Source organism: Leucopleurus acutus (genome assembly GCF_964270905.1).
Source record: "Leucopleurus acutus genome assembly, chromosome: 1".
Lineage (NCBI taxonomy): Eukaryota > Metazoa > Chordata > Mammalia > Artiodactyla > Delphinidae > Leucopleurus > Leucopleurus acutus.
Window position 1 is genome coordinate 195908464 of NC_139142.1, and position 27879 is coordinate 195936342.

General features: G+C 44.2%; 1 protein-coding gene across 4 annotated transcripts in view; it reads right to left on the minus strand.

The window, feature by feature from the left end:
* Positions 1 to 27879, minus strand: part of FRMD4A (FERM domain containing 4A) — a gene marked incomplete at both ends in the record, with an annotated part of 616891 nt that overhangs the window by 190404 nt on the left and 398608 nt on the right. For all 4 annotated transcript variants that reach the window (XM_082854721.1, XM_082854724.1, XM_082854722.1 and 1 more), the window contains one exon: positions 6805 to 6870. In XM_082854721.1, coding sequence (XP_082710847.1) covers positions 6805 to 6870 — 66 coding nt within the window. The remainder of the gene's footprint in view (positions 1 to 6804; positions 6871 to 27879) is intronic.

Consider the following 27879-nt stretch of genomic DNA (forward strand, 5'->3'; position numbering starts at 1 on the left):
GCTCAGAAAACTATAAGACACTGATCAAAGAAATCAAAGATGACATAAACAGATGGAGAAATATACCATGTTCTCGGATTGGAAGAATCAATATTGTGACAATGACTATACTACCCAAAGCAATCTACAGATTCAATGCAATTCCTATCAAACTACCAGTGGCATTCTTCACAGTATTAGAACAAAAAATTTTACAATTTTTATGGAAACCCAAAAGACCCCGAATAGCTAAAGCAATCTTGAGAAAGAAAAATGGAGCTGGAGGAGTCAGGCTCCCCAACTTCAAACTGCACTACAAAGCTACAGTAATCAAGACAGTAAGGTACTGGCACAAAAACAAATATAGATCAATGGAACAGGATAGAAAGCCCAGAGATAAACCCACACACATATGGGCACCTAATTTACGACAAAGGACGCAAGACCATACAATGGAGAAGAGACAGCCTCTTCAATAAGTGGTGCTGCAAAAACTGGACAGCTACATGTAAAAGAATGAAATTAGAACATTCCCTAACACCATACACAAAAATAAACTAAAAATGGAGTAAGGCCTAAATGTAAGACCAGACACTATAAAACTCTTAGAGGAAAACATAGGAAAACCAATCTTTGACATAAGCCACAGCAAGATTTTTGACCCACCTCCTAGAGTAATGAAAATAAAAATAAAAATAAACAAATAGGACCTTAAAACCTGAACAAATGAAACTTCAAAGCTTTTGCACAGCAAAGGAAACCATAAACAAGATGAAAAGACAACCCTCAGAATGGGGGAAAATATTTGCAAATGAAACAACGGACAAAGGATTAATCTCCAAAATATACAAACAGCTCATGCAGCTCAATATCAAAAAAACAAATAATCCAATTAAAAAATAGGTGGAAGAGCTAAATAGAAATTTCACCAAAGAAGACATACAGATGGCCAAGAGGCACATGAAAAGATGCTCAACATCACTAATTATCAGAGAAATACAAATCACGACTATTACCTCACACCGGTCAGAACGGCCATTATCAAAAAATCTAGAAACAATAAATGTTGGAAAGGGTGCGGTGAAAAGGGAATCCTCCTGCACTGTTGGTGGGAATGTAAATTGATACAACCACTATGGAGAACAGTATGGAGGTTCCTTAAAAAACTAAAAATAGAACTACCATACGACCCAGCAATCCCACTACTGGGCATATACCCTGAGAAAACCATAATTCAAAAAGAGACATGTACCACAATGTTCACTGCAGCACTATTTACAATAGCCAGGACATGGAACCAACCTAAATGTCCATTGACAGATGAATGGATAAAGATGTGGCACATATATACAATGGAATATTACTCGCCATAAAAAGAAATGAAATTGAGTTATTTGTAGTGAGGTGGATGGACCTAGAGTCTGTCATACAGAGTGAAGTAAGTCAGAAAGAAAAACAAATACCGTATGCTAATGCATATGTATGGAATCCTGAAAAAACAAAAATGGTACTGATGAACCTAATGTCAGGGCAGGAATAAAGAGGAAGACACAGAGAAGGGACTTGAGGACATGGAGAGGGGAAATGGTTAACTGGAACGAAGTGAGAGAGTGGCATGGACATATATACACTACCAAATGTGAAATAGATAGCTGGTGGGAAGTAGCTGCACGGGGAGATCGGCTCGGTGCTTTGTGACCACCTAGAGGGGTGGGATAGGGAGGGTGGGAGGGAGACGCAAGAGGGAAGAGATATGGGGATATATGTATGCATATGGTTGATTCACTTTGTTGTACAACAGAAACTAACACAGTATTGTGAAGCAATTATACTCCAATGAAGATCTATTTAAAAAAAAAAAAAAAGATCGCTGTCCAACAGAAATATCATGGGAGGCCAATAGGAAATTGTAACGTTTTTAGTAGCCAAATGAAACAAGGAACAAGAAATAGGTGAGATTAATTTTAATTATGTATTTTCTTTCACCTCACCCCAAATATTATCATTTCAACATGGAATCATCGATATAAAAATCATTAATAAGATATTTTCCTTTTATTTAAAAAAATAATGAAGCTTCAAAATCTGGTGCATATTTCACACTCACAGCCCATCTTGATTGGGACTGGCCACATTTCAAGGGCTCCAATGTACTCTGCAGTGTAGCTTTAAATCTCTCCTGATGTTTCCGTCCCGCTGGTTTTCTCAAGATTAGGGACACCATGTAACTGAGAACAATAGTTTAGCTACTCTCTTTAATTCTCTTGAAAAACACTGACTTGTTGAAGTTTGTTCCGTTTCTCAGAATCACAGGACACTTTGTTCCTCTATTTTAATGAAGTAGACAGTTATAAATGTGCTGCCAATGGCCACTTAGAGATGGGGTTAGAGAGACACGGTAATCCTAGGATCTGCCCCACATCACAGCTCCCACTGTGGCAGAGCTGCGGGGATGGAGAGGACTCTGATTTGCTCTATCATCAAAGGGAAGAAATTCTGCCCACAGAGCATAATACCACTCATCTAAAGTGCTGGGCAAGGGCTTTAAAAAACAGGTCTGTTTTTCTTGCACTGGCCTTTCTTCCTGGAGGACAGGATCTCATATAGTATCATAAGCCTCAAGAGACCCTAATAAGGAAGGACCACACCTCAGGCATTCCAATCTAGCGAAAATCTATTCTATTTTTAAAAAACCCAAGAGAAAGGGCCCAGAATCTTCCCATTTATGGCTTCCAGTTCTCCACCAACCGACCCTCACTGTCAGGAAATTCTTCTCCATCTTAATGCAATGACTCTTACTAAGGCTAAAGCACATTTCCCTTTCTTTGCTTCCAAAATGCTCCCTTAAACACGCATTCAGGTCAGAAAAAAAGTGAAGAAAGTCATTTTAAAGGAATAACTGTACGCAGAGCAGGCGTGAGGAGTTCAGTTTAATACAAAACATGCATGACGCCCTCTTGTCTGGTTATGGAAGCGTCAAGAAGAGGCTGATTGAGAGACGTACATGATGGCGGCCTCTCTCATTTTGATGCGGGCTTTTTCGAGTACACTTCTAATTGATTGAAACAGTTTTGGGCAACAGCGCAAATGCCATTGTCTCCGGGTTGGATGGGAGTGTGAGGCAGCTGAACGAAGTCCAAACGGATGAGCAAAGCTGAAGGCTTGACTTGTTACCGAATGACATCCTTGTGTCATAGCATCGTTCCAGCTGTCCTTAAGTGCAATTTAAGGACTTAGGGAGTTCCATGGTAATGTCATGGTGTCAGGGACCTGCCTGTAGATTTAGGGATAAGCCTTTCAAATATCAAATTCCCGTACGTGCACTCCTGACCTTTGCTCTTTCCCCTGTACAGGTAATGGGGGATTTACTCAAGGTCAACAGGAATTTGGATGTGCAGATTCCACTACGTAATCTCAAACGGCTTTATAATAAGCCTTCGATGTTGGGATTATCGCCATTGTGCTCTGTAACCCAGAGAAGGGAAATGCTTCATTCAGAGTGGCCAGGTCTGCACCAGTGCAGGAAATAATCTCTGTGGTTGTCTAGTTACAGTAGGTTCTTATTAGTTACCTATTTTATATACAGTAGTGTGTATATGTCAATCCCAATCTCCCAATTTATCCCTCCTCACCTCCCTTTCATCCTTGGTAACCATACATTTGTTTTCTACATCTGTAACTCAATTTCTGTTTTGTAAGTAAGTTCATTTGTACCATTTTTTTAGATTCCACATACAAGTAATGTCATATATTTGTCTTTCTCTGTCTGACTTACTTCACTCAGTGTGACAATCTCTAGGTCCATCCATGTCGCTGCAAATGGCATTATTTTGTTCTTTTTTATGGTCGAGTAGTATTCCATTGTATATATGCACCACATCTTTTTTTATCCATTCCTCCATCGATGGACAATTAGGCTGCTTCCATGTTTTCTTTCTTTTTTTTTTTTTTTTTTTTTGGTTCTCTGCAGAGCAATTGGTTCTGTGGTCCTTTGGGGAGGTACTTCCACGGTATCTTAGGATTTGCCCATTCTTTCATTCCACAAGGATTTATTTAGTGACCTATGTGCCAGGCACTGGGCTGAGTGCTGGGGACACACAGTGATCGTGACACAGACCCAGCCCTCAAATTGCTGGTGGCTCTGGGAAACGCTGAGAAGTAAACAGGCAATGGCAGTGAGTTGTGATGAGTTGTGACAGCAAGAGGGAAACCTCAGGGGGAAGGGTGACAGCTAATGTCACTGAGCAGGACCCCAGGGGCCTTCCCGGACAGACACCCCATGGCCTCCGCCTGCCTCTTGTTTATAGAAGAACTTTAGCCTCCTAGGCCTTCCCCAAGTTCCAAAGAGCAAATTTAATCAGAGAAGTGAGAAAACGCAAAAACAAAGGAAAACAGTCAAGCCAGAGAAAATAATAATCGTTTAGCCATTAAACAAAATCAAGGACTCAGGGGTCACAGATAATATTCTGAACCATATCCTTTGAGCTGTTTTGGAGGCACTAAGCCCCTCACCAGGTGGAAGAAGTTAAGTGTACGCTGACCACAGGCACACAGACCCCAGACTGGTTGGAACCAGAAGGTTGATGATGTTGACTCCCGATTACCTCTCCACCAACCAATCAGAAGAATGTCCATGAGCTGATCACACACCCCGCAACCCTCTTCCTCATCCTGTCTTTGAAAAGCGTTCCCTGAAAGCCGTTGGGAGTTCAGGCCTTTTGAATATTAGCTTCCCAAACTCCTTGCTTGGTGCCTGCAATAAATGCTGCACTTCCCTTCACCACAACTTGGTATCAGCAGTCAGCTTTACTGCATGCAGGACAGTAGACCCAAGTCTGGTTTGGTAACAGTAAGACCCAGACCTGGGAGGGGCAGGGGGGCCAGGGAAAGCCTTGGGGGGGAAAGTGTCTTCTAAGCTGTGAACTGAAAGTTTAACAGAAACCATCCAGGGACAGAGGTGAGGGTATGGGAAGGAGTGTTCTAGGAAGAGGGAATAACATTTGAAGCATGTTCCAAAAAGGGATGGGAAGAGTATGAACTTCTCTTGTTTAGCCTAATTCAACATTTTCTTGATGGTCAAGGGTTGAGGATGACCTTTCCAAAACTGCTGCACATCAGTAATTACATCTCTTTTCTGTGACTCGAGTCCACTTCAGATGCCCCCAATCATACTTTCGCAGGGCAGGCTGGCCGACAGATTGTCATTTCACTGCCACTTGAGGTCTTATTTCCTGTTTAAGAGAGCGGCTGCTTTCTAAGAGTTGGTATAAAAAAAGCAACTAAAACACACCAGACCGCTCACCTCGAAGCATCTGAAGATGCTTCGTAACAATTTAAAGCTCCAAATGCTTTGTCAGTTAGTGACGCTGCTAACTGAAGAGACCTTGCTCACTTTGCAGTCCTGTCCACTGCCCCACCCTCCAAATCCAAGCGGGAGGTTTAACTCTTAATATGAATGTGATCCTCTGAATCCAATCTAACAAGGACGTAATACGAAATGTGAAAGAACCCTACACAGGTAGATAAATTAATCACAGCATTTACTTGTAATCGTGGAAAAATTGTAAAGAAACCTTCAATGGACCCAAACGGGTAAATGATTTGATACTAATGGAATATCCATTTCTGGAATTTATGCAACTATGAACAAAGAGGACAACTTACAGTAACTTGGAAAAGGCTGATGAAAGACATTAAGTGAAAAAAAAATACAGAGAATTAGTCACACATTATGATTACAACCATGTAAGAAATACAAAGATGAAGAAAAGCTGGAAAGAAATCCGCTCAAGTGAGAATAGTAGTCCAACTAGTATGTTATGGTTTTGAGCTTCTTCCCACGGTTTCTCTTCCCTACGCTGCATTTGTAATACCTTTATAATTGAAATCTTATTAAAAGTATTCACTCTTTAAGTTGGCAGTTTGAACATTTTCAAATCCCAGCAGCAAGTACAAGTAAGAGATCTGAGTGTCTGGGCATCATTTCAACCTCCTGATGTACTGTAGCTCCTTCAGGGCAAAATATGAGGGAGGATAAGGGGCACTGCCCTGAGAATGTTTATAGACATTGGAGAATATCAAGCAAATCGAGTTAGAAAAGCTGGAAGCAAGCAACAGATTTAGAGTGAAGTTCTTTAAATCAAGTTTGGAAACGTCATTCTTTAGGGCTTTGAGGAAAACAATGATACATATTTTTTGAAGCGGAACAAAACCAGGGTCTATGATTCTAATTCCTGCTCTGACTTCTCTGCCACTGATATGTTCTTAGTTTGGGGATAAATGGATTGATTTCCTGTGTGTTAACTGACGTATAGATGGTCAACAGCGATGGCAGTGATGACCTATGGGAGGGGATCGGGGGTTACTGAGCCCTTAGAGGGAAGACAGAGCCAGGAGATTGTTTTTCTTTCTTCACATCTATGAAGGCGTAACTTGAAAACAACGAACTGTTTTCTATCCCCTCTGAGCCAGGAAGATGACAAAATCAGTCTTAATTGTAGCAAGAGTTCTCTAGGTTATATTATAGTTAACTCCTTCCACGTAGAAAGATTAGTTAATGGCAGTTGTGGAATTTCCTTTTCTAGAGATTTGTAACAATAGGTTACATCTGGCCTCGAATGCCTTAGGCGTGGCGCACAAAGACACAGAATGAGCAAAAATAGCACTCACACACACACAGATACCACCGTGTGCCCCGGTCCTCACTCGCAGATTTTAACAGAGGTTTTAACACAGTTTATATTCTCACCCACCCTTCAGCTGAATCAAAGTCTGAACTGCATCAGTCACAGAAGAGACTTAGAAAGTTGGCCAAAAGTCATTTACCTGTACTAGCAGTTCCAGCTTCCGGTCATCAAGAAGATGTACTTGACATCGACGGCCTTCCGTCATCTAAGAAAAAAGACAAATGATGGTCACCAAGAGTCTAGCGGCCTTTCACAGGTTAGAGCGTCCCCAATGCTGATGTCACCAGGCACGTTCCTCTGGGCAAAGCTTCCCCTCGGAGTTGGAGACATATGAGGCCAAGATGCGGCGGGATTGGGTCATTCATTCATTCAACAGTATTTATTGAGCATATTCTGTGTGCCAAGCACTATTCTGAGAGCTGGGTGTATAGCAGCACACAAGACTAGGTCCCTGCCCTCATGGAGCTTACATTCTAACAGGGGAGATGTAAAATAAACTAGCAAGTGCGTCTATACCATAATATCAGGTGGTGACAAGTGTTCTTCATTCTTGAGTCATTCTTCCATTCAATAATTTTATCACCGTGCATCAGGGACACAGTTCAGTATCTGGTCTCTGCATCTCTCGACTTATCCCCCTAACTGATCAAAGGGAGCAGACGACCACCCCGCTGCCAACTGCATTTGATTTCTGTGTTAATCATCCCCTCTCCTCATTTATGACTCTACTCCGTACAGAGCTTTCACTTATGTTACAGGAACCCTGGAGATAAGTGCTCACAGCTGAACTTGACCCCTGATCCTCGTACCTTTCACCACTAACATATCTGTGTAATAGGAAGAGCATCTTGGCAGGAACTGGAAGACCCAAGTCAAATCTTAGCCCCGCTGATTATTGGCTGCAGGACTTTGAACAAGCCTCTGTTCATCTCTGCACCCCAATCTCAGACACAAAAGCGAGTGGGCAGGCCCAATGCGGGTGCTGGTGAGTGTTTAACAGTTGGCTTTCTGGAAGCAGAGAGTTTTACTCTGTAGCATTTGCTGGAGCCCTGGTATCACCCTCAAAGGAAATCCTCTAAAGAGCAAGCCTTCTGGTAGCTGTCACAGCTGGCCACCACTCTAACCAAAAGGTGTCTTGCCGCTCCAAGTATCTTCACCATCTCCGATTTCAAGCTACTGTCAGGACAACACTGAGTGTTTCTAACAGACAGATATAACACATGCCACCTGCAGATAGAATGCCGCTGGGAGAGGGCATGCCCCTTCCCCATACCTTCCCTAGGCATCTCTTCTACCTGTCTGTTCCTGAGTTTTGTCCTTTTATAATAAACCAGTAATCTAGTAAGTTAAAAACAAAACAAAACAAAAACCGATACACACTACCTCCAAAGTGTAGATGCTAGCAAAGGACAGTAAAATAATTAGGAAGCTGATTGATTTATGTAGTTATTATAGTATTTATTACCCTTGCTTTTAATATAATTCATTTAACTGTAAGTTTATATAATTTCGTGTTAATAATGCCTATGTTTTACAAGCGGAGCACAAAATTCCTGAAAATATAACAACTGGTGCTCATGAGCTGCCCCGGTACAGCTGCCAGGACCAGAAGACCCAAGGACTCCTTTCGGTCCTTGGATTTTTATATGGCTGTAGCCCCCACTGAAGCCACCTTCTTCTTCCCCAGCTACCAGCCACTTCATGCAGATCCAAAGGAAGGATGCACATGGGCTGATTCCGGCCCTGCCTCACGACATGGGCATCAGAGTCCCTTCCTGGAAGCGCCTTCTCCAGGAAACACGCAGAAGGTGGCCTCTTCTCTTGTTGCCCAACCCGGCTCATTCCCTGACCATCGGCACGTGCAAAGCTGCTATGTCCTCCTACGAGAGAATTCTTTCTCCTTCCCCTGAAGAAGGCAACGAAGTCATATTATTATTCATGCTTCCATCAAGTCATATTATCACTCACAGTGATTCATAAGAATATGATTCAGCTGTAAAAAAGAGGAAATCTTGCTACTGGTGACAACATGGATGGACTTGGAGGGCATTATGCTCAGTGAAATAAGTCAGACAGAAGAAGACAAATACTGTATGATCTCACTTATATGTGGAATCTAAAACAAACAAACAAAACCAAAAAACCATGAGCCCCTAGATACAGAGAACACGCTGGTGGTTGCCAAAGACAGGGGATGGACATGGAGGGGCGGGTGTGAATTGGGGAAGGCGGTCAAAAAGTACAAGCTTCCAGTTAAAATAAATAAGACTTGGGAATGTATCGTACAGCATGCTAACTATAATGAATAATACTGTGTCATATATCTGAGAGCTGCTAAGACAGCAGATATTAAAAGTTCTCATCACAAGAAAAAAATTTTGTAACATATATGGGGACAGATGTTAGCTAGACTTACTGTGGTGATCATGTCACAATATATACAGATATCGAATCATTATGTTGCATGCCTTAATATAATCTTATAAGTCAACTATATCTCAATTTAAAAAAAGAAAACAACTTTTACAAAATAAATAAAAAACTTTGCTGGAAAAAAAAATCCATTGGCTTCATCTCAATCATTCACCCCTCTAAGTTCAAAGAAAACTACTATAATTATAAATTACACAAAAATATATGCTTCCATACCAAAATGTATAAATTATTCTTTTAGCAAAAAAGTGCACCCAGGGCTTCCCTGGTGGTGCAGTGGTTAAGAATCCGTCTGCCAATGTAGGTGACACGGGTTCGAGCCCTGGTCCGGGAAAATCCCACATGCCGCAGAGCAACTAAGCCCATGCGCCACAACTACTGAGCCTGCGCTCTAGAGCCCGCGAGCCACAACTACTGCAGGCCGCGTGCCACAACTACTGAAGCCCGAGCGCCTAGACCCCGTGCTCCGCAACAAGAGAAGCCCCCGCAATGAGAAGCCCGTGCACTGCAACGACGAGTAGCCCCCACTCACCGCAACTAAAGAAAGCCCACGCGCAGCAACGAAGACCCAACGCAGCCAAAAAAAAAGAAAGAAAAGGGTACCCAAAATGTTCAAGTTTCAATAGGGCAGCTGACAGCAACTGCACAAGTACTCTGGATAACATTTTAGATATTCAGCACTTGAGTTCTCATTAGGAAGAACTCAAGATCAACAGAGAGGGAGTTCTAGAAAGGAGAGTGCTACAACCATCTGGCATATTATTTTGGAATTCCTTCAAAAACATTTATTAAGAATTTGAGAAAATTCTCTGAAGGGTGGGGACAATTTTAAGGAAGTTTTAGAAAGCAATTCTGCTTGTCCTGTGCATATTTAAAGCACAAAGTTTTGAACTTCCTTTTACTGTAAAAGGTTAAGGGTATAAACATGTTCTTGAGTTACTTATTCACGTTCTAATAAGCTGTATACAAACCAAGGAAAATTGGTATCCAAGACATTACTGTATCAAATAAAGTTCTAATAACAGTCATAAAGAAGAGGTAGCCTATCATTTTCTCAAAATATTTCCAAGCATGCCAAGTGTGACGTGACCCCGAGTTCATACCTATACCTAAAAGTGTATCGTGAGATTCTCATTTTCATCTGAAACATACAATTCCCATTCCCTTGATCTCACCTCATCTGCTCAGCAGTTTAAAGAAGTAGCTATGCATCCAGATGTTAAGATCTACCCAAGGAGCTTCCAATTCATTCTTCTCTTCAACAAAATCTCATTACTAAGCCCTGAGGAATTTATAAGCACACTCCCTAGTCTAATAGGAAATTTACAAGCTGCCTCCCTTTTGGAAGGCAAACCGTCCCCGAGAAAAGTCAGCACAGAGAAGTGAGTCTAAACCGAGACCCAACTCTGAATCATCACGTCTTTGAAAGCACAGCTTTCTTTTGACAGCACAGCTGTGGCTTTTTTTCCTCAAAAGGGAGACCTGTCTATTGTTCTACACGGATGGGAGATGGGAGCAGCCTGTTCTCGTCATCAGTTCAGAAGAAGTTTGCCGTCCTGGGTGTGTTCGGAGAAAGAGTGGTTGGACATCTGTAGCTCTGTCTGGCTTCCAGGGCACAGTGAAATTTTCTTTTGAATACGAACAACTGTAAACAAATATTCCTTTCCTTGTTCTTGTTTTCAGCTGCTCCGGCACAACTGAAGGGCTGGCATCACCCTCAAAGGAAATGCTTTTGGAGAACAAGGCTTCTTGCAGATGTCAGCTGGCTACCGCTCCAGCCATAAATCGGCTTGTTACGATACAACTCCATACCAAGCAGAAGCCCGCCAAGTGCACTGTGACCCCAAAGGATACACAGAAGAGTGTTATTTTGAAAGTGAGGTGTCCACCCCATTTATCCAACTTTGCTGTTAAGACACACACCGAATCACGAAAACTACATTTAAACATGGAAATGCCTTTGTAACACGAGCTTAAGGGAACACAGTAGAATATGAGACGTGCACTATAAAGGCAGCCAATAAAATTGTCATGAACATGTACGGGAACGAAGAGGCAAAAATAAGACAGTGGATGTGCTAGGTTAATAGGCTTATGGGTGGTCCCCTATCCCCACCCCTACCCAAATAAGACTTCACATCTTTTTTCTTTTTCAGTTAAAAAATGTAAAAAAGAAACTTAATCTAGAAAAATGAAGGACACTTTGAGGTCAGCCATAGGAAATGGAACTCGAGAAGCTTCCTTCTCAGAAAATTCTTCTTAGATTGCCTATATTTTAACATATCAAACTAATTAATTTACAAATGAGAATTACGATTGTCACAGATGTCAGAAATCTCAAGACCGAAAGTCTCACACCTTCTCTCCCTGCAGGAGGAATTCATGGGAGACCGACTGAGACGAGAAAGGATTCAGGGAGCACAGGATCTGAAAGGTGGGGTGTTTGAGGGCCTCCATCTACCAGAGCCTAACATATTCCTGATGGCGGAAGGGGGTTCCGTCCAAGTATGACAGAGGAGTCCCCTCTGCAGGGCATCACCGAAAAACAAATAACTACCTAACTAGCAATGACAAACTCCCCCAAAGGGCGATTCTGAAGAGCTTTACGTGGAGGGGTACAGGGTTCAGCATGTGAAAATATGTTTTATTAGGAATGTTTTCTCTTCAAATTCAAAACTAAGTAAACCCCATTCCAATATGCTTCTCGTTATCACCTTTTTCTCTACACATCACCCCCTCCTCTCTCTCCCTCTTTGAGTCACTTCTTGGATGTCCGCTCTCCCCTTTTTCTTGCCCCTTGTCAAATGTGTTATCTACTATGGTATATACATGAAGAGGAAGTACTCTGAAGAAATAACCCTAGTTCCCCTGTTCATAATATTTTCAGAGAAAACGAATGCAATTGTGCAAATGACAACAGGGTAACAGATAATAAACTTAGGAAAACGTACGACTTCAAAGAATAAAAACTGAAGTACATTCAATTAACGCATGTTACCATAATATTTCCTGAGACTAATTTACACTGGAACTGTTATCACTAAGACACTGGGGGCTGAGGTGAGGGTAAGGAGGGAAGGAGAGCCAGGTTCCTAGTTACCACGTGCCTACTTGTTCATAGCTCTGCACAAGTTACCAAGCTGTGATTCAGATTCGCTTTAGAGACAATACCTCATGGACAATAAAGTAAGAAATATTAGAGACTCATTGGAATTGCACAAAACCAAGAATTCACATTTCCAAAACACACTTTGGAGAGTTGTCAGTACTCCCCCAAACAACCCGAAATCTGACCCTTTAAAACGTTATCATCAAAGAGAAAATTCCGATTTCTGAAGTGTCCAAGCCAAGGCCCAAACCTAGAGACGTAAGTCTTAGAGCACGTCCTGTGAGCACGGTCCATGAAGCCACGGAGTGTCCCAAGGATGCCAGAAGTATGACAGCAGCACCTCACAATCCGCCCTCTGACCCAGGCCATTCTGTGGCTCGGAAGGAAATTCCAGAGACATGACTACAAGTTCCCAGGGAAACTCACTACTGGGGCTTCTGCTGTTTGGGTCACCTCAATGTGTCACATCCCTCTCTCCACTTCAGTCTCCTCTGCAGATAAATGAGGACCCAAGGACTCACCTAAGTACCAGAAAGTCACAGGATACCAGAATCGCAGTAATTATGAAGCTGTCACATCCGGGAGACGAATAAATGCAACACATTCACAGTGGCCTCAAGAAAGTCAACCCCACAGTAAATGACTACACAGATAGAAAGGATTTCAGGCAAATTAAAAGTTGTTAAAAATATTCATCCATCTGCTGCTCACACCTAACCTGTACCACGGACATACCAGATATAATAAGTTATTATAATGTATATTTCAAACATTATAATAAAAGTGCATGAGGGTCAACAGGGAGGGGATATGGGGATATATGTATACATATAGCTGATTCACTTTGTTATACAGCAGAAACTAACACACCATTGTAAAGCAATTATACTCCAGTAAAGATGTTAAAAAAAAAAAGTGCATGAGGGGCCTCTGCTTATAACCTTTAAAAAAAGTTAAAGGTATACTGTCCATTTTTACTATGGTTTTTCCCTCTGTCTGATTTATCTCAAGCTTGTTACCTTTTTTTGGTCTCTAAGTGACATCATATTAAAATAAAGATGCTCATGGAAAGAAAGGAGATATCAAGAATTAGACAGCAGAAGTCTGATTCAGAGAGAATGACTTGGTCCCAGCTTTGCTCCATGACCTCTGGCAAGTTATTTCACCTCTGTCTTTATTATGAGTCTCCTGGGTTCAGAAGAAGGACACACACAGGCATGTTCTTGAGGTTCTTGGCTGCTGAATACAGTCAGAACTGATAAAACCCAGATGAAAGTGATTAAATGCGTGGCCCTATTATAAACAAATTTACATGGCAATGGAACGTAATATAAGAACTGAAGGGACTTCCCTGGTGGCGCAGTGGATAAGACTCCGTGCTCCCAATGCAGGGGGCCCGGGTTTGATCCCAGGTTAGGGAACTAGATCCCACGTGCATGCCGCAACTAAGAGTTCGCATGCCACAACTAAGGAGCCCGTAAGCCACAACTAAGGAGCCCGCCTGCTGCAAATGAGACCTGGCACAAGCAAATAAATAACTAAATGAATAAATGTTAAAAAAAAAAAAAAAGAATGGAAACAGCCTTGCATTCTTCAAAGCCTGACCCTCTGCAAGTGTGCACTTGATGAGGTCATGAGTGCGGCCAGTGTCTCACTGGAGGATCTTTGGAAAGCAGACCGTGGTGGCTGCTGCCTGGGTCTCTGCCTCCAGCGAAAGGAAACTGGGTTTTCTCTGGTGACACAAGAAGAGGAGTCGTGGTGTTGTGTGGGTACTAAAGGCTTGGGGACAGCAGAGGGCCGTGTGGGCAGGTGTGTCACAGGGAAGATCAAATCTGACTCCATATGGGATCTGTCTCTTTTTCTTTAAGCTTTGTATCCTATTGTTTTTCCTGAAAGTTAATCACTGAAGGAATGTTGCCTACAGCCTGCAGTGCACAGGATACCCCATTCTCAAGGCTCTGACCTTTAAAGGTATAACTTTTCCACTCATAAGAGATAAAAAGTTACAGAACAGAAAATAACATGTCTTTTTTTCCCAAATCCATTAATTGCATTATTTTTTGAATTTTATTTTATTTTTTTATATAGCAGATTCTTATTAGTTATCTATTTTATATATATTAGTGTATACATGTCAATCCCAATCTCTCAGTTCATCCCACCACCCCCCTGTCCCCTGCCCCGCTTTCCCCCCTGGTGTCCATACGTTTGTTCACTACATCTGTGCCTCTATTTCTGCCCTGCAAACCCGTTCATCTGTACCATTTTTCTAGGTTCCACATATATGCATTAATATACGATATTTGTTTTTCTCTTCCTGACTTACTTCACTCTGTATGACAGTCTCTAAATCCATCCACGTCTCTACAAATGACCCAATTTCGTTCCTTTTTATGGCCGAGTAATATTCCATTGTATATATGTACCACACCTTCTTTATCCATTCGTCTGTCGATGGGCATTTAGGTTGCTTCCATGCCCTGGCTATTGTAAATAGTGCTGCTGTCAACATTGGGGGGCATGTGTCTTTTTGAATTATGGTTTTCTCTCGGTATATGCCCAGGAGTGGGATTGCTGGGTCATAATAACATTTGTCTTGTTGGAGGTTTATAGGAACACTGTGACCAGACCTATGGGGACAGCTGCAAGAATAAACGATTCCGACGACAGGAAGTCTGCAACAACCAGCCACACCCTTTCCCCTTTTAGTATAAAAGAAGCCTGAATTCTAACCTGGGCAAGCTGGTTCTTTGGGACACGAGTGCATCATCTTCTCGACCTGATGGCTTTCTGAATAAAGCCGCTCTCCGTTGCCCCAACAACTCATCTCTTGACTTACTGGCCTGTCACGCGGCAAACAGCATGAGCTTGGACCCGGTAACAGGTGGACCGTTTTAGTCCCTGCCTCTGCCACCCTGCAGACCACTGCTGTGTGTGATCAAGCCACAAGTCCTACTGGACCATCATTTCAATCCTCTCCAGATGGGACTGCAGGGGAGAGGGTAAAAAAAACATTAATAATTGGTCTCTGGGCCTAAAGTTGAGAAGAAAGGGATAGGCTCAGATAGGTCGGAGGAGAGGACAGCCAAGGAGCTCCACTGATGGGCTCGTGTGACCCCAGTGGAGAGGAACTCCTACCCAGAGCTCCTCTGTGGGATGTGGGGAAGAGGGGACTCTTTTCCCCTTCCAACAAGACACTGCAATCTGAGGACAAGCTATAGACATGGAGTCGGACAGGCGCGTCTCAGATACAGAAGGTCAAGGCCCAAGTGGGGAATTTCAGCCCAGGGCCAGAGTGTGACAGATGATGGCTCTCCCCCATCTGAGAGCCAACCCTCTGATTAAATGGTCAGGAGGAAAGGGACACTGCGAAAGCCACATGCAGGGGCCCTGGTTATGCACCACGGACACCACCTTGGCGACCACACCACAGAGCAGTGAAGCCACTGCAGTTCCGTTAACGGAAGTTAACGGAAGTGCAGGTGAGGCCTCCAGCCCCTGGAAGGCAGCAGAGCTTTCTGAATTACATTCTGACCATCTGGACACTGAAAGAATGATAACCTGATTGTCCTTTCTCCTGCCACCGCCAGAGCACCTTCCAAAGACAGGATCTTCTTGACCACGATTTTGAGTATATCAGCAAGATCTCCATCCATTATTCTACCCAAAATACACATATTAAGCCAGATTCACCTCATTCACAGCACATCTACAGGCAAGCTTTTGCTTTCTACCCAGGCCTAGGGTCCCACAAAACCTTGGTTCTGCAACCAGAAGAACTAAAGTCTCTGAAGATCCAAGGAGACTCCATGCTACCTGACGCTCCATGATTGTTGTTATTATTATTTGGAGAAGGATGGGCAAAGGGAATAGAGCTTTCTCATAGGTGAAGGGGAGTTCGGGGTTTCGACCAGCGAGGGAGTCTCAGGAAGCCTGGATACAGCCCGGCTGGAAACAGAAGGTGGGAATGTCTAGCCAGCAGAATCCTGAGCAGATCTGGACGGAAGGCCTCAGGGAATAACGGCCTGAGGAGGAGATTCCTGACATGGTTATAAAGCATCCCTCGTTGACTAGCACTGTGGCTACCATTGTGAGAGATGAGTATCTGAACGCTGGATAAGGAGCCCTCTGAGATCCGGCCTCACCTCACCACATCTGGTTTTTTCAAATACTCTCCTCCCCCAGGCTCCACCCCTGCAATTCCAAGACCAGCCCAAGTCCAGGACTCACCTGCCCTGGACTTCTAAGTTCTGTTTCCCTGAGGGCCACCCTTACCTCAGGGCCTGGCCCATGCTGTCTCTTTTGCCTGGAAACACTTTCTCTTCCTTCATGTATACAAAGGACCATCCCTGCCTGCCTGCAACAGGTCACCACCAAGCCAGGGGCTGGAGACACAGCAGTGACCAAAGGAAGCACCATCTTGATTCTCAGAGGTCACTGGCTTGAGGGGAAGATGGACATGACTTTCACTCATTCTTGCAGACTCAGCTGTGCTGATACACATGCTTTCTCCTCCCCGTGGGGGGATTTTCCCACCCCTGGCCGGCAGCTACAATGCCAGGCCTGTAGCCTTTCCTCCCGTTGTCCCCAGGTCACTGCACCGGGGTTTACAGAGGATGGAAGGAGGGCTCTGGGGCCTGACCACCTGGGTTCGTGTCTTATCCCAGCTTCACTGGGGGCGAGCTGGGTGTAATCCCCCACAAGCACTTTGCCAATTCGTGCCTCATTCCCCAGTCTATGAAATGGAGACCATCATCGTGCCAACCTCGTGGGGCTGCTGAAAGGAATAACTAAGTTAACACACATAGAGTGTGCATGGCACGGAGTAGGCTCAATATCACCTTTAGAAGTCTCTAGTCAGGGGGCTTCCCTGGTGGCTCAGTGGCTGAGAATCCACCTGCCAATGCAGGGGACACGGGTTCGAGTCCTGGTCCGGGAAGATCCCACATGCTGTGGAGCAACTAAGCCCATGCACCACAACTACTCAGCCTGCGCTCTAGAGCCTGCGAGCCCCAACTACTGAACCTGCGTGCCGCAACTACTGAAGCCCGCACCTCCTAGAGCCAATGCGCCACAACTACTGAGCCCAACTGCTGCAACTACTGAAGCCCGCGTGCCTAGAGCCCGTGCTCCGCAACAAGAGAAGCCACCGCAATGAGAAGCCTGTACACCGCAACAAAGAGTAGTCCCTGCTCGCCGCAACTAGAGAAAGCCCGCGCGCAGCAACGGAGACCCAACACAGCCAAAAAAAAAAAAAAAAAGAGTCTCTAGTCAGGGAAGGTGACGCTCCCCTGAGCAGCAGTGTCAGGAAGATGAGAGACTACGTGTCCCGCCCTGCAGGGTGGAACCCGGTTTTCATCAGCTGCTGCCACTCCCCCACCTCCACCCCTGCAGGACGGCCTGGGTGAGGCTGCAGCTTTCGGCCACCCATGCCAGGCTGTCTGCCGCTGTGGCCGGATGGGAGAGGACAATGGCCTGGGCGGGCAACATCTGGGTGGCTGTCCCAGCGCTGAGCAAGTACCAGGTCTTCACAGAGCAGAGCCCACGGGGCCGTGGCCCTGGGTAAAAGGCCTGCTCCCCCCAGACAGAGCGCCTGGAGGCCCAGCCCTCCCCCACACAGCATGGCTGCCTGTCATCCCACGCCCCCGCCAGCATCCACAGAGAGCTGATGGAAGGCATGCCGGAGCCGGACGAGGAACGGAGGTTTAGGGGGATCAGCACCACGCGTAAGATGACAATGGTGCAGACCACAAGAACCGCCAGGCCACGTACACAGTCTGTTACTGGAGGAGGAGATGAAGGCCTCTTGCTGGCAGGGAGGCCTCGCCTGTTTCTCCTGGCAGATGCAGGGTGCTACTCTTACTGAAAACCGTTCACAACACAGGTGTCTGTGCAGAGATCCTTCAAGGCTGGCTGAGAAGGTATAAACTCCGAAGAAACAAAACATACAAAGAAGCAGCAAGAACCCTTCTAAACCATGCAACATCCCGCTGTTCTCCTTGAAGGGAGGAAAGAAGAAAGAAAATGACACCTGGGCTTCGGCACATGGAGCTCTGGCTTCAGTATCTCAGTGACAGAGTTTTGGGTGGAACGGAGATGCTTTTTCCAAAGGAAAAGTCCAAAAAAAAACATAAGGTTGACTCTGTGGATCGAAAAGAATAGTTTTTGTATGAGATCGGAACTTTAACACATAAACTTTAAAGATAAAAATAGCATAATAAAAATAAAATTGAATGAGAAAGTGAAGACCGTGACATCCAAAGAACACAAAGTATCTGCAAAGAGGATTCCCAAAGGTGACCAGATTGTAGTATAATATATACAACGTGTCGGGGGCACAGAGTACATTATACGTATTCTGTATCGACACATAGATGAGAAAGTGTCACAAGTTTAGAGGAACAGAGGTGGCACTGAAGCTTGAGATTTAAAATAAGGAAAGACTAAGGACAATGAAAGAGCCTTTAAAGATACGTTCCAGGGCTTCCCTGGTGGCGCAGTGGTTGAGAGTCCGCCTGCCGATGCAGGGGACGTGGGTTCGTGCCCTGGTCCGGGAGGATCCCATGTGCCGTGGAGCGGCTGGGCCCGTGAGCCGTGGCCGCTGAGCCTGCGCGTCCGGAGCCTGTGCTCCGCAACGGGAGAGGCCACGACAGTGAGAGGCCCGCGTGCCGCAAAACAAAACAAAACAAAACAAAAAACAAAAAAAAACGATACGTTCCAAGCAAGAAGAGCAAGGAAAGGAGTTTCCATTGTTTGGTGCTAATGGATTTTTGTTAAAAGATGAGCTGCTGGACCACTCAGTTTAATCTTCTCAACCAAGAAGGGAAACAGTAGGACTAACGACTAAAAGAATATAAACTAACTGCACCTCTTTCCCTGGAAAACATCTCAGGTGGTTCATACAGTTAAATATTAAAAATAGAAGTTTATCAGGTCTTTCTAAGCATGAAAGCAATGGATGAGCCAAAAGGGAAAAATGTATGGATCTGATTACATTTTTAAATAATTTTACTCCATAAATCACCGTCAGCAAAAAGAAAAAGAAAAAGCAAATGCAAAGGTGAGGGGGGAGGAAAACAACTATAATGAAGCGTTACTATGTTAAAGCTAAAATTCTTTAATTCGTAGATGACTACAAGTTAAGTAGAAGACTACTAACAGCCTACAGGAAATAAAACTAAGATGCAAATGGCTAAAAAGGTCATCTTCTTTGACAGTCATTTCTCCTCTAGAAAAGATCTATCCATCTTTCTAGTAATCCAGAGAGTGATCTAGTGACCGCCCCTCATGAAATAAGAGCAATGGGTTTAAAGGATTATACATAGTGTGTATTCATTCTGCAAATGTTTATGGTACATAGTTATGTGCCTAGCATTTTATTAGATAGATAATGATGAACACAATTTTGTTCCTATACTTAACGAGCTTCTATGTCCGACAGAAGAAATACCCAAGTTAACAGGAGATTACAGTGTAATCTGTGTGACCATGGGGTGAGTATAAGATGCAATGAGGCAGAGGGTCGGGGAGACCCTCACTCATACCTGGAGGATGGGTGAGTGCTCAGGTGAGGAAGTGATATCTGAAGACAGGACATCCGGCAGAGACAAGCTGACGTAAGAAGAGCTGGATGGGAGAGAACGTGGCATGTTCTGGAAACATCAGTCAGGCAGTAGAGCTGGGGCACAGGGTGGTGGGTTGGTGTGGAGCAATGAGAAATACAGCTGGAGAACCCTACTTATGACAACGGGTAGAAGGAACAACGTGTATCAGTGGTCTGAGGATGGCTAAATCGTTGATGAAATAGTTAAGTATCCACTGGACAACGTTTCCAAATCAATTTAATCCTAACTGGTGTAAAAATGAGGGGAACCTGCAAAGAGGGTTCTAATTGCAGGTGTTGAGGCTCACTGCCTTAGAAAACACACAAGCAGTTGGTAAATTATAAAGAGATACTAAACATAAGCCCTCAGTATCCATATTACCCCCCAGCGATTTGTAACCAGACACAGAAAGTGTGCTGACCGAATGTGTAGATGACAAGAGGCTTGTTTAGATTGTAGCTTCCACGTCTACAAGTTGGGGGTCATATTGCTTATGGTTCCAGGTCCTGTTCTTAGTTCACGTGTTAGAAGTACAGCATCGTGAATAATGAAATCAAGAGGTCTCCTACACTCTACTACGATTAAACTATTTCTAGAAATTTGTGTTTAATTCTGGGTACCATATTTTAGGTAGGACATGAAAGAAAGTGGGGCAAGATCAAAGAAGGGTAATCAGACTGGGTAAAGATATGGAAACCATGTCTTCTCAGGGCTGACGGAAAAGCTGCATGCTGGCTTCAGTGATAGGGACCCTGTAATCTATCCCCCATGCAAGACACCTTTGCGAGTGAAAAGAGAGGCTATCATGGATTCCACGGGGGCACTAGGTATAAACTGGACTGTCCTGGGAAGGCCTAGACGTGGGGACTTGCTAATTTGATGATCTAAGGCTAATGTGATGATTAGGTTTGATAACTGAATGAGAAGGGAGAACTTTGCTTTGGCGGGCAGAAATGGAATCAATGAGTAGAAGTTTCAAAAGACACATCAGATTTCAATAGAAGGGAGAACTTTCTAACAAGCACCACTGTTCAAGATGGAACAAGCTGCCCTCCCACCACTGCAAGTAATCAGGAAGGGCCAGAGACTGTCAGCCTGCGATGCTGTAGAAAGGTCTACTGGACTCTGGGGGAAGGTGGATGGACACATTCTAAGGTATGAGCCATGGTGCACACCTATAAACAAGAATTCCCCCCAGAATAGATTCATTCTAATAACTCACGTATTTACTTATAATGCTTCCTGCTACAGTATTACACGTACTTTGATGAAATAAATAGTTACCACATCCACTGACTGCTTCAGAAGACTTCAAGAAAATCACACTACAGATGGTAGGCACAAACATATTCTTCTTCTTTTTCCCTTACCAATTTCCTTTGTATAAATGTGCAATCAAAAGTCCTCTATTTAGGGACTTCCCTGGTGGTGCAGTGGTTAAGAATCCGCCTGTCAATGCAGGGGACACGGGTTTGATCCCTGGTCCGGGAAGATCCCGCATGGCGCGAAGCAACTAAGCCCGTGTGCCACAACTACTGAGCCTGCGCTCTACAGCCCGTAAGCCACAACTACTGAGCCTGCATGCCACAACTACTGAAGCCTGTGTGCCTAGAGCCTGTGCTCCGCAACAAGAGAAGCCACCGCAATGAGAAGCCAATGAAGAGTAGCCCCCGCTCGCCACAACTAGAGAAAGCCTGCGTGCAGCAACAAAGACTCAACACAGCCAAATGAATGAATAAATAAATAAATTTATTTAAAAACACAATGCTCATTGCAGCACTATTTACAATAGCCAGGACATGGAAGCAACCTAAGTGTCCATCAACAGAGGAATGGATAAAGAAGATGTGGTACATATATACAATGGAATATTACTCAGCCATAAAAAATGAAATAATGCCATTTGCAGCAGCATGGATGGACCCAGAGACTGTCATACTGAGTGAAGTAAGTCAGAGAAAGACAAATATCATATGATATCACTTATATGTGGAATCTAAAAAAAGGGTACAAATGAACTTATCTACAAAACAGAAATAGAGTTACAGATGTAGAAAACAAACTTATGGTTGCCAGGGGGTAAAGGTGGGGGAGGGATGAATTGGAGATTGGGATTGACATATACACACTACTATATGTAAAATAGATAACTAATAAGGACCTACTGTATAGCACAGGGAACTCTACTCAACACTCCGTAATGGCCTATATGGAAAAAGAATCTAAAAAAGAGTGGATATACGTATGTGTATAACTGATCCACTTTGCTGTACACCTGAAACTAACACAACACTGTAAATCAACTATACTCCAATAAGAGTTAAAAGAAAAAACACACACACACGAAACTGCAATGCTGTGTGGGGTGGTTATGTTTCTGTAGTTGGTTTGCTCTTCATGTAATAGACAACCAAGAAACAATGACACTTTCTTGGTAATATGAATCTGCCTGTTTTATTCCAGTGTCTGATTCAATCTGTCATTTTAAATTAATTTTTTGTTTTTGCTTATGTTGTGCTCAGTGGGATGAGACAACACTGTTTATAGCCATGGGTCTTATTAAGCAATAGGTTACCACATTTTTATTGTAAATTATTTTGTTGACCTTAAATTATATATATATGTGTGTGTGTGTGTGTGTGTATATATATATATATATATATATATGATTGAAATAGAATGACATGACTGTCATAACAGGCACTCAATAAATATTTGTACATGCATTAATAAATATGCATTCAAAGAACATATATCCTTATATATCATTTCAAGGGTAATTCCAAACTATAGGTACTATAGAACTTGATTTGCATTTAGTGAGCTATGTTTTAATTTGCCTATTCTGTAGAAACATACCCTTAAACCCAGGCTCAGAAACACATGCATTCTTTGTGGTTTATATCATCTGTGTGATGACATGGCACATGAGCAGAATTATCAACAGTCTGCCATCAGTGATAGCTGGGGAGCCTTGCCACACAGATAAGAGAATTTGGGACTGGGCTGTCCCTCCCACAAACAACCCCCTTTGCGTATTATACAGTCAAACTCTCCACTACCCCGAGGGATGTGAGGGGCAGAAAAGAGTATTTTAGACATCCACAAGCTCCTGGAGTTCCATCCTTGGGTCTTGGTGACTCTGAAGCAAGGTGGGACAGAACAGATGCCTAAGACGGTGCATTGGTCCCCAGGCCACCTGCTTTCACAGAACCTGCATGAGATACAAAGCGGCCACATGCCACTCGTGCCTGAGTCCAGGGGCCCAGGGCGCAGATGCCAAATCTTCCAGGCTTGGAAGGAAGTGCTCCAGTCCAAGAGCTGATCCTTCTAAGACTCACGCTTAAATCAGATCGTGTTTCCAATGGCATCACAGCACAGCGGACCCGGGGCACATGGGTGCCCTTGATCTGGAAAGCCACAGCCCTGCAGGATGGTCCCAGCTCCAGGAGGTAGGAGCAAGCCCTTGACCCTCCCCAGCCCAAGGTCCCTAATAAAAAAGCTCTCCAGGGAGCGCTTGGGAACCTGGACTGCTTGCATTGAGGGAAATTTTCACAGCTACCTTAGACGTCGGCACAGGGCAGTCCGTCTGGGCTGGAGGCTGCCGCCTGGATGTTTACATAACCGAGTTCTCTGGAAAGGATTCGGCTGGAGTGTCGCTGGCAGGGACTGCTCACTCTTGCACGAGCTGTGCTGGCAGATCTCACCCTCCATTCAGCTTTGAGGTTTCAACGCTGGCCGGCTGCCCGGGGCGCCACCGCAGAGGCTTCCTGAAGACCTGCTCCCAGGTCTCCTGCTTCTGCTGTGGCAGCGTCATGGACAGGACGGGACCCCTTGTTTCCCAGCACCATTTACAAATAGGGGTGGGGCATCAGACTAGGAAAGGAAGGGAAATGGGGGGGGAGGGAGAGGATTCCAAAACCAAAGGAAGGCTACCCCCCCTCCTTTTCACCCCAGGATGCCTCTCGGTGGCAAGGTTGTCACTGGGTGTAACGCACTGCTGTAACATGCAATGGCCACGGCAAACGGGAGACCTAAAAACATCCAGGGTGCATCTCACTGAGAGCAGTTACAGAAATAAAGACATGATCCTGGATCTGTTAGTCAAACCAAAAATTCTAATTGGACACAGAACGATTTCTCCAAGCTTTCGGCAGGAGGTAATTATTCTGTTGCCTACACAAAGGAAAAAAGGAGGAAACAGAGCCTACTGTTTGGGCTGTTTCCACACAAGAAGGAACGAGAGAAGTTTCTGCTTGTATCGGAACTGATTAAAAGATGGCAGGGTTCCTGATCTTTCCTCTTTCCTGATTTAACCAGGAACGCGGGTGTCAAATGGTTTACACATGTCATTCCAAAGCCTTTGGAACCGAACTTGAGTGTATTTTCAGCATACGCTGGAGAAAAGACCTGGAAATGAGTGTGTGATGAGATCACTTTTTAGGGAAAGGCAGAATCTTAAATATGAACAAATACATGAGGCAGGGATTTCATCTTATATCCTTCATAGTGTCCAGCGTGGAGCTTGAAACACACAAAACCCTTGGGAAGTATGATTGATTGAAAATACAGAGTTACAATTCTTGACTGTGGTGACGGTTTCACAGGTGTGGATATATGTCAAAGCTCATCAAATGGTACACTTTAAACACGTGCTGCTCATTGTGTGTCAATGATACATCACTAAATCCACTTAAAATACGAGAGAGTCACTCCTTTCACGCATCAAAAAAGGGACAGACCATCAGGATGATCTGAAAGGTCCAATTTGTTTTTGTTGTTGCTGTTACTTTCCTGAATTTTATTATAGCCACGTCTGGTGTACACACACCATACACTTGGCACCTAAGGAATGTTTGTTGAGTGAATAAGTGACCGAAGAGTGCAATGTATGGAGACGTACATCTCAGCAGAGTTCTTCACACTTTGAGGAGAAATTACTTCATTTTCTATATCTTATATTTTTTAAATTTGAAGTGTGAATTGGATTTACGGTGTTTCTCAGATGTTGTCATATCCAGGACTGAGCCACAAAGTCTTAAATATCAACTCTACCTGGCTGAGTCCCACTTCGTGTCTCTGCCTGGAATTTCTCCTTCCCCAGGCCTGTATATGACATACGTAAAGCTGCCCATTCAGCGTCTCCTTCTGGATAGCTGTTAAATATGTCAAACTCAAAGAGAATGACTGACCTACCTTCTTCTGCAAACCATCTCCACCCGCAGCTCTCACCTCTCAGCTAACAGCCATTCCAGCTCTGCATCACCACGTTCTGTCCTCTCACATCCCACTTCAACTCACCAGAAAATCTCAAAGTATCCAGACCCTGGACCCTTTTCATCACCTTCACTTTATCACTTGCCCCATGCCTGCAATGGCCAGCCAAGTGGCACCCCTGCCCTTCCCTCTGCCTGTCTTGCAGTCTGGTCCCCACACAGCACCCAAACCGTCCCTGTGCAGCCCAAGTGGGATCAGGGTGCCGCCCATGTCCACACTCTCCAGTAGTAAGTCCCATTTCCCCCAGTGCAGAAGCCTTCAAGGCCCCGCGTGATTCCTACCTTTATAACCCCTCACTCACTCTGCTGTTCCGCCCTCATCTCCTTGCTGTTCCCTACAGGTCACTCTTCTGCCCGGGGCCTGTGATGAGCTCCTTCCTCTGACTGGAATGTTCCCCCCAGACACCCACATGACTCACCTCTTCACTTCCTTCAAAGCTTTGCTCACATATCACCTTTTCATAACGTCTCCTCCGACTTCTGAATTTAAAATAGCAACCTTGCCATACTTCCCAGCTTCTGCTTTATTTTTCGTACAGCCATTACAACCTTCTAGCACACTATATAATTTACTTATTTATTATGTGTCTTGCCTGCCTCTTCCTCGTAGAGTACAAGCTCCATGAGGGCAAGAAGTCTGGTTCGTTTTGTTTGCTGACACATTCCTGGGACAGAAGAGGCACATGAGTAAGTGCATGAGTCAGAATGACTGGCTGACTCACCAGCTGACTGAATGAAGGAATAAATGAAGGAACTGCATGCGCAGGCACGCTCTGCCATTCTGCCAGCTGGGGTGCAAGGCTCACCCTCGTACAAAGGATGCTAGCTGTGCGGCACCATCCTTGTTGTCTTCTGTTTACTCTTTTGACACAGACACGTGCAGACAGAGAAGGGCTGACAGACAGGTAAGGACACAGGCTCAAGCAGGAAAAAAAAAACAAAACAGTTCCAGCTACATGCAAGCAGGGAAAGAAATGAGACACCACGATATGTGACAAATAATCACTCATTCATGTTTCTGAGCACCGACCAGATGCCAAGCATAATATAAGGTGCTTCAGATCAGAAAACTAAGTGCACCCACTATGGAGAACAGTACGGAGCTTCAGAAAACTAAAAATAGAACTACTATATGATCCTGCAATCCCACTCCTGGGCATATATCTGGGGAAAACTCTAATTCGAAAAGATAGTACACCTCGATGTTCATATTAGCACTATGTACAATAGCCAAGACATGGAAGCAACCCAAATGTCCAATGTTCATAGCAGCACTATTTACCATAGCTGACTCACCAACTGGAAGCAACCCAAATGTCCACTGACAGATGAATGGATAAAGAAGATGTGGTATATATATATAAAGTGGAATATTACTCAGCCATGAAAAGGAATGAAATAATGCCATTGGCAGCAACATGGACGGACCTAGAGATTATCATACTAAGTGAAGCAAGCCAGACAGAGAAAGACAAATACCTTACGATATCACTTCTATGTGGAATCTTAAAAAAAATGATACAAATGAACTTATTTACAAAATAGAAACAGACTCAGAGACAAAGAAAACAAACTTACGGTTACCAAAGGGGAAAGGGAGGGGGGATGAATTAGGAGATTGGGATTAACAGATACAAACTAGTAAACATAAAAGAGATAAACAACAAGGTCTTACTTGTTGGGAACTATATTCAATATACACATTCAATATCTTATAATGACCTATCATGGAAAAGAATCAGAAAAAAAATGTGTATATGCATATATACGTATCTGAATCGCTTTGATGTACACCAGAAACTAATACAATATTGCAATCAACTATAATTAAATTAAAAAAATAAAGACATGCTCCTTCCCTTAGAAGCTACAGTGAGAGACATACACATTAACGGGTCATTCGAATTTGAGATCAAACTGGAACAGCAACCTGGTGAGATTCCTGTGGGAGAACAGAGGAGGATGACTCGCTCCACTTGGAGGGACAGGAGGAGGTAACTCTGCAGGCTGGAACTGAAGAACGAGCGGGGGTGCTGGCAGACAAGGGACAGGACGGGCCTCTTAATCTGAAGGGTGAGTATTTGCAAGAAGCTGACGTCCAGCAAAGGTCAAATGTGCACAGGGAAAGGCAAGAGTGTGTGGTGGTGTATGCACAACAGACTGAGTATCTGTGTCCCCCCCCCAGAATCCATATGCTAAATCGTAACTCCCAATATGATGGTATCAGGAGGTGGGATACTCGGGAGGTGATGAGGTCATGAGGGTGGAGCCCACATGAGTGGGATTAGTGCCCTTAGAAAAGGGGCTCCAGAGAGCTCCGTTGCTCCATCTCACTGTCTGGAGACACAGTGAGAAGGCACCATTCATGAACCAGGAAGCGGGTCCTCAGAAGATACCAAATCTGCTGGTGTCTTGGCTCCCCAGCCCCCGGAAGAGTGAGAGATAAACGTCTGTTATTTATAAGCCGCCAAGTATTTTGTTATGGTTGCCTGAACAGACCAAGACAGTGTATGACGGAGAGTGTGAGAGAAGAAGTTTAAGAAATAAGAAGCTACCAGGTTGTGGTGAGGCCTTTTATTCCATGTTAAGGGCTGTGGTCTCCAGGGAATGAAGCGGGGCAGCAAGGAGAGGTAGAGAGAGGGGATGCCTGTGTGCGTGCTCGTGGGTACGCGCGCACGCGTGTGTGTGTGTGTGTGTGTGTGCAGTAGGATGGTGGTAAAGGGATAAGTGGTGATCATTTTACAATAACTCAGAAAAGAAAGAGGAAACCTTGAATCATGGCAGTGGCAGTC